The 8,370-nt window shown below is 39.3% G+C and overlaps 1 protein-coding gene and 1 non-coding gene across 2 annotated transcripts; one reads left to right on the top strand and one right to left on the bottom strand.

Annotated features, from left to right (window-relative positions):
• Window positions 1-454: 454 nt before the first annotated feature.
• Window positions 455-561, bottom strand: LOC111910555 (small nucleolar RNA R71). The gene has a single exon (XR_002856565.1). It is a non-coding gene; the product is annotated as a small nucleolar RNA R71 (small nucleolar RNA).
• Window positions 562-1,750: 1,189 nt separating this feature from the next.
• Window positions 1,751-2,880, top strand: LOC111910515 (uncharacterized). Its single transcript, XM_023906353.1, has 2 exons — window positions 1,751-2,246; window positions 2,465-2,880. Exons 1-2 carry the CDS (start codon window positions 1,751-1,753, stop codon window positions 2,878-2,880), a joined length of 912 nt encoding a protein of 303 aa, XP_023762121.1.
• Window positions 2,881-8,370: the final 5,490 nt, after the last annotated feature.

Here is an 8,370-nt window from a genome sequence, read left to right as displayed (position 1 = left end):
CGAATTTGAGTACGATTCCGCATCCGAATACGAAGAAGAAAGAAACCTAGAAGGAGAACCCGACAACACCATGGCGAACATCATTGAAGTCCCCATGGAAGAATGGAAGAAAAGGATACGTGGCGATACCGGCCCATGACTCATGCAACTAGCGATTCCCACAACTGCCACCTTTGAACTTAAAGGCCACAATACTCGCTCAACTTAAGGAAATCTCATTCTATGGGAAAGATCACGAAGACGCATACAAGCATCTAGACGAGTTCAATGACATAGCTAACTACTTCAATGTTCCTAATGTGGCTCGCGATATTGTCTTGCTTCGTATGCTACCGGTCACATTTAAGGGGGATGCGAAAGATTGGCTAAAATCACTCCTCCAGGATCCATCACCACTTGGGCCAAGATGAAAGAGGAATTTATTGATCAATTTTGTCCCCGATCAAAGACAGCAAAGTTGAAGAAGGTCATAGCAAACTTTGAGCAACAAGCTGGAGAGTCACTATATGAGGCATGGGAAAGGTACAAAGGCTTACTAAGGAACTGCCCACATCATGATCAAAATAGTCAACAAGAAGTCTCCATTTTCGATGATGGAGTAAATGTAACAACTAGGCAGCTCCTTGATTCGCAAGGACCTCTCACAAAGAAAGCAGCCTCGGTAATAAAAGAGCTAATTGAAGAATTCTCTAAGCACTCTAGAGAATATCATAACCCAAGGAATGAACCAAATCAAGGGGTGGTGAACTCGGTTAATGATAGCATGGCAACAATGATGGCTAAGTGAGAGAATTTGGATCAAAGAATGACTAAGATGGACCAATCCATCCATGTCATTAGGGTGAGTTGTGAAAACTGTAGAGGACCTCACCTCACTAAAGATTGTGATCTTGACGAGAACAGGAACCGGAAGGTGCAAGTGTGCTATTCAAGTGGTGATAGGTATGATGACAATTGGCGGAAACCCAAGAAAGAATGGTTGCCTTATGATGAGTACAAAAAGGCAAAGGAGGATAAGTATAAGAAAAAAGAAAGGGGCTTTTATCAAAAAAAGGAACCGATGCTGGAGAAGAAATCTGATTTGGAGGATATGTTCACAAGATTTGTAGCCGCGTCCGAGAAAAGGCACAATGATACCGATATTGAAATAAAGGAGCAATGAAATATGCTTAGAGAGAACCAATCTATGATGATGGATCAACAAAATATACTCAGGAATCAGCAAGCATCTAGTCATAACATTGAAAAACAGCTAAGCCAGCTTGCACAACAAATCAACCAAAGAGCAACCGGTGAACTTCCTAGCAATACCGAACAAAATCCTAAAAGGGCGCATGTAAAGGCGATAACAACAGATTCTGAAACAATTTTCACTCCTATGACCCCTGTCCAGAAGAATCCCAACAATGTGCAAACAGAAGAGGTAAGTAGCTAGGAATCGAGTAAACCCGACTTGACTCGTCGATTCGCCAACAAGGACTCGACGAGTCCAAGACCTGATGACACAAGCAACTTTCTTTTGAAAACTTACCGGGCCCCTTTGCCATTTCTGAGCTGAGCCATACGTAATGAGAAGATTCAAGAATATAGGAGGTTTATAGAGCACATAAGGGCACTTTAAGTGAATATTCCATTTGTTGAAACGATAGTTCAAACACCAAAATATGCAAGTTTGCTTAAAAACCGCTTTACAACTAGAAGACATATGGAAGAAGTTGCTGAAATAGAGTTGAATGAACTGCCAGAAAAGATGGGTGATTCAGGAAGCATCACCGTACCTTGTCAATTTGGGAACATAACGACCACACGAGCATTGACTGATTCAGGGGAAAGTATTAATACTATGTCATATTCCTTCTTCCGAAAGTTAAACCTTCCGGTCCCAAAGCCTATTCATATGAAAATCCATTTGGCCGACAAAACGATAATACATCCAATGAGAGTGTGTGAAGATCTTCTTATCAAAGTTGATAAACTAGTATTTCTTATTGACTTCATAATATTAGACATGGAGGAGAACCTTAAAGTACCAATCATTCTTGGGCGACCGTTCTTGAATACCGCTTGTGCCTTGATAGATATGCATGAATCTACGCTAACATTAAGGGTGGGAGATGATTCGGTGATTTTTAAAGCTGCAGAAAAGGATAAGCACATAGAGTCAATCGAAGATAAAGTTTCCTCAATAGATTTGGAGGATGAATTGTTAGAAAAAGAGCTTACGTGCTTGCATGAAATCAATCCAAGTCAATTCTTATTATCTTTGAAGAAAATTCTGATGCCAAAGGAGATCTGGAGGAGATAGAGAGGTTGATCGAGGAAGCTAATTATCAAGAAAGCCTTAAAAGTATTGGAAGCTCACTGACTCGCCGAGTCGTACCTTCTGACTCGACGAGTACATCCGAAAAATCCTGATTTGTTGAAGATTTTAGTCTGCAACCCATTAGTACCCTTTATGAACCAGATGTGCACGTTTTGCCTGATTACGTGGAGAATCTTCTTGAGGAAAGCAAAGTTGTTAAAGATTTCGTCAACTTTGAGAATGCACATTTGGCTTGTCTTGAAACAATTGTGCTAAATGATGAGGCAGCCCAAGAAGAAGATAAAGAAAGTTTAGAAGATAAAGGGGATACTAAAACTTGGAATAATGATAACCATAAATCTTTCATTGAATCACATATAGCGATGTCAACCAAAAGCAAAAGAACCAAACCTCGTGCCCTTGTCTTTACTACGTTTGAAGTTTTCACTTTCAAAACACCAGATTCTTTAATATGTGATAAAAGTGAGGAAGAAATTGTGCCTTCAAGTGATGATGAGATGATGACCGAAAAGGCAATTGAGGAAGATAAAAAAAGGAAGGGAAACGATGGGGCGTGAAAAGGAAGAAGTGAAAAAAAAAGAAGCACGATAAAGGGATAAAGCGTAAAGCTGAAGAAATTGCTGCAAGAAAAAGAATGGAAGAATTGAAGAGGGCATATAAGAGAAGAATCCATCTTTACAAGACAAAATATAAAGTGTAGAAACTGGAAAAGGAGATCCTAATGGAGGAGGCAGCAACAACGTAAAGTGGGATGGAGTTCAGTTAAAGACTCCTCAAAACGAAGCGCTAAACGGGAGGCAACCCGTCGATAGAGTTTGCTTTTCTTTTCTTTTTCGTTATTGTTTTGCGTGGTTTTCTTAGGATTTTTCTACTCAACTCTTCATATTCATCTATAAATGATTGCTTTAGGACAAGCAAGGTCTGCGTGTGGGGCATGGTGATTTTTTTTAGAAATAATGATTTATTTTATGACTCGACAAGTTCATCCGTGATTTGGCGAGTCCACACGAATTAGGGAAGTTTTAATCACGACCTGACTCGGCGAGTCTGTATGCTGACTCGACGAGTCGATTAAATTTACTGAAAAAAATAAATAAATTTTACGTTGCTGTAAAATTAGGGTTGTTACCCTAATTGAGAAAACACATTCATTCACACCAACCGATACCCACTCGACGTGCCAAGAGTCTCTCAATCAACCATCTTCATTTTACTTTGATTTCTTCTACTTTCTCCCCACAAGGTAACATCTTTTGTTTATAATCTTATTAAAGCTCTAATTTTTGCAGAATAATGGTCCCATTTTGTTGCAAACTTGGTTTTGACTTGATTAGGTTTCTAGGGTTTCAAAATTTTGTCTAAATAGAATGTTATAGGTGAAATTTATTGTGAATCAATACTTAATATATATTCCTAAACAAACCCCTGAAAGCAATTTTGAGTTTTGTCGGATGAGTTGGTAGAAATCAGACATGCGACTCGAGCAGTTCATATGACTCGCCGAGTCTGCCCTTGAAGGCAGTCCTCATTTTTGTTTTTAATGTTCTATGTTTTCTGTGTTTGTATGGATTGTGTCATTTTTTAGAAAATGTTTTCAAGAGATGGACGGAGCTCTAGGGTAACCGAGGGGATCATCCTTGGTTAAACTTTCCAAGCTTTGATTCGGAATCCACGATGAAACGATGGAAGAAGAAGTTAGTTGAAGTTAAAAAGAAAGAAATTTATGTACCAAATGCAATAAATTGGGAATGGCTGGGGAGAGTCCGATATGAGGAGGATTTGGCCCCATTTCTTGTCAAAGAATTTATGCATGAAGGGGTATCCATCACTTATGATGGATGGAGCCAACTATTCCGTATTCAAGAACCGGTGTTTAAGGAGTTGTATTGGGAGTTTTTCTCAACCATCAACTTTCGCGAAGGAAATGATTATAACAACCCAGGAATCATTACCTTTTTCCTTGGTGGTGAATTCTACCAATGTAGTATGGTGGAACTTGCTTGCAGGTTGGGTATATATGACCAACAATTGGCTAGCATTGAAGGTTTTGGCACCTTTCTGGAGCATTGTCACAAGGAATTCCCGGAGGGTGTTGTGGGTTCCACTTGGTGGAACACTATTGCCAACAAGGTTTATATCCCCAAGTCCGCTCAAGAAGGGAGTATTAGATCACCGACCCATCAATTGATTTACCGCCTCATTGCTAATACAATCAACATGCGAAAAGATGATGACAAGGTTCCTAACCTTGATGTTTTCTATTTATAGAGTATTATTACTGCAAATACTTTCTGCAATCTTCTGTACTACATAGCATCTTATTTAGCTGAGGGGGCGGTCAAGGATTGGAAAAATTCAAAGATTAATGGCGGGATGGTTGTGACCCGCCTAGAAAAATCATATGGGTTAATGGAGAGAGGAGCATGGAACTTGATGACAATGGTCCCGACCCCTCCTTTTAATGTCATTCATTTTAGAAGAGCAAGAATTATTGAAGATTATGGAGGGAGCCACTATTCCATTCCTCATTATGATGCGGTGATAGGACCCGAGGGGCCGGAAAGGAGGGTAAGGTCGAGACATGACCGAGCATGTGAAGACCCACCGGTGGTTCCAGTTGAAGATGAGATACCCAAGGAATGGTTTAATGTGGAGGGAAGGAGATACCAAGATGATTTGGGAAGGAGCTTAAATGCACCAACCGGTCAATTATCCAAATGTTTAATCACTTCAACATCCAACATGTAGATGGGGGACAATTTCCTTATGTGTCTACTTCGGAAGAACAGATAAGTGCACGAAGGAGTGAAGCCGGTGGGAGTGGAACAAGAGAAGATGATGAAGAGAAAGAAAATGAAGAATAAAGTTCTATCCTTTTTATTTGTTTGGTTGTGTTAAAACAATTTTTATTTGTTTGCTTGTTTTTATTTGTTTTGTTTGAACTTCTAAGTAGGATTTGGTTTGTTTTATTTTATGTTTGTTGTTGGTTCTTCTCAGAATTTGAATTAGGGTATGCATGAAAGGGGTCTAGAGAGTGAAAGAAAAATGGAAAGAGTCAAGTCTAGGCGAGAGAGAGTGAAGTTTTGAGTCCAAGTATCGATTCCGGTTCTAGAAAGGGTTAAAGTGTGACATCCCCAAAATCTCGGCCAGAAAAGACCGATTTTCATTTATGCTTTTAAAATATTTTCAGAGTAAATCCTTTTGATTTGAAAGAGTTGCGGAATTTGTTCCCAAAAACAAAACATGATAAAACAATGTTTACCAAAGCATTTCATAAAAGAAATGTATTTTTCATTATATAATCAAAACTCGAGGTGTCATGTTCCGATACAGACCAATAAGCATAAACGATAACATTACAAGTCATTCAACAAATATATACATATACAGACTTGTAAACAAAACAACTGATGGTCCATCCATCTCATGCCCTCGTGCCACTTCCTGTAATACAAATAAAACTGAGTGGGTCAGGCTTGGGAGCCTGGTGAGCATATAGGGTTTTCAACCCACAATAAATAATCATATTTAATTTTAACCAACCAACAATAACCCAATTACTCATTCCCGTTATTCTCACTTTATGTCCCTAAAACAACTAACATAAGGGACCTAGTCTAAGAATATTTCATCGGGGCGACAACACATGCTTCGGGGGTACCTCAGCAATATAAGTCAAATAAGGCAACCATGAGGGGGATGGAGTACAGCGAATGAACACCCAAGTTCATTAACACCTACAGGTGGCAAACCTGCTAATGTTTCCACAAGACTGTCTAGAATAGCCCGTGGTCGTCATCTAAACTCCGCTAGATGACTAAATCAAACAACAACGAGGCCTCTCATCTGTTTATTACACACCAACTATCTACCCATGTTCTACCCAACATATTAGTAGATAAAATACACATTTTTATACATAGTTTAAAAACCTGTATAGCATGCTTTAATCAACACATAATCCACATAACAGATGAGGCACACACACATAACACATATCTCATAGAGTATAAATCATATCTATGAGATAGAAGAGAGTGAATATACATTCACACATATAACAACAAAATATATACACATAGCACGTATTTTATATAAAATACTTCATAATAATGCGTTAGAGGAAAGTAACTACACACTCAAACCTATAAACAACAATATACTTAATACACTCGAACCAAACTTGTATTATTATCGTGTTTATGAAAGGTAGTATACACTCACTTGATCAGAAGATGATCGGTCAGCACTACGACTTGCAGAAGTAGTAATCCTCAGCAGATCTAGAAGATCTTCACAAAAATCGAACTTCTCGCGGGCAGAGCTTCGGCTCGGGAACCGCACTTCTCGGGATCTTCGGGATCTCGGGACTTGCCTCGGGGCTTGAGTATGATACCGGGGCTTCGGGGTATTTCTGGTACGCAAAACGATGCAAAACGGGAGAGAGAAGAGAGAAAATGAACAAAAGACTCGGCTGCCTTCGGATCCTATTTATAGGAGGCTGGAGCCTCGGAGTACGCGGGGCATACTGCAGTACGCGGCGCATACTGCTTCCGAAATCGTCATTGCATGCGTCATCCGAGCCACTTGCTGCGAGTGTCGACACCTTCGGAGTACGCTTCCGAATTAAAGATTAAAAATGAATACAAATTATTTAATAAACTTCGGAAAGTCATATCTTCTTCATACGAACTCCGTTTTCGACATTCTTTATATCCACGCGAAGGTGAAACTACGCTCTACAACTTTCGTTTAGACTTCGTCGGCTAATTTTGATTTATTTTTATTATTTATTTTTAATAGGCCGCGACAGAAAAACTTCGTTATAAATGCATAACTTCTTCGTTTGACGTCCGTTCTCGCCTAACTTTTTATCGCTTCGATACCAACAACGAGACCTTCGATCCTCGTTTAGATTGCTTCGGCTAAAAACCGCTCGATCTCAAATCGAGTATTTCGGGCTGCACACCGCTAAGCCGAAACTTCGATAAATCATAACTTCCTCATACGAAGTCAGATTTGGGCGTTCTATATATATTCAGAAACCTCGTTTCAACTACTACAACATTAACCAAAGATATCAAGTTTATTTTACACTTAAATTTTGACGCTTATTTTTATTCTTAATTAATCAAACCACATAATTAAGCAATTAAGCACAAAACATATAATACTCAAATAATACAATCTTATTATTTCAAAACGGGTTACAAAGGTTAACCTAGACTATTACATTGCTAAAAATGGCAAGCCCGGAAACACAGGCGTTACAATTCTCTCCACCTTATAATGATTCTGTCCCCGGAATCACACATCAGCAAACAAATGCGGATAGCGACTCAACATGTCACTCTCCGTCTCCGAGGTGAGATTCGGCCCATTCATGTGTTTCCATCGGACAAGCACTAACCCAACCATTTTGCGTCGCAACTTCTTAGTCTTTCGGTCAACAATTGCCTCTGGTTCTTCAATCAACCTTTTGTTCTCATCAATTCTCAATTCAGAAATTGGAATTATGTCGGGAACTTCTCCCGTGAACTTCCTCAAATAACACACATGAAAAGTGTTGTGAATTCCATTCAGTTCTTCGGGTAATTCGAGCTTGTAAGCTTGGTTCCCAATCCTCTGAAGAACTTTAAACGGTCCAATAAACCTTGGACTTAACTTTCCCCTTTTACCAAATCTTATAAGTCCCTTCCACGGCGAGACTTTAAGCAAAACCAAATCTCCAATCTCAAAAGTCATCGGTCTTCGCTTTTTGTCAGCATAGCTCTTTTGACGATCTTGAGCTGCTCACATTCTTTCTCTAATTATTTTCAACTTTTCAGCAGTTTGATGAACCATCTCTGGTCCCATAAACTGTTTTTCCCTAGCCTCAAGCCAACAAGACGGCGTACGACATTTCTGTCCATACAAAGCTTGATAAGGTGCCATCTTAATGCTCGAGTGGAAACTATTATTATAGGAAAACTCTACCAAAGGTAAATGTTCATCCCAATTACCTAGGAATTCCAAGGTACATGCTCTCAGCATATCTTCAAGTGTTT

Source organism: Lactuca sativa, chromosome 5 (assembly GCF_002870075.4).
Source record: "Lactuca sativa cultivar Salinas chromosome 5, Lsat_Salinas_v11, whole genome shotgun sequence".
In the NCBI taxonomy this organism is placed as follows: domain Eukaryota; kingdom Viridiplantae; phylum Streptophyta; class Magnoliopsida; order Asterales; family Asteraceae; genus Lactuca; species Lactuca sativa.
The sequence above is the reverse complement of the archived record's forward strand: the minus strand, read 5'-3'. Positions and strand labels throughout refer to the sequence as shown.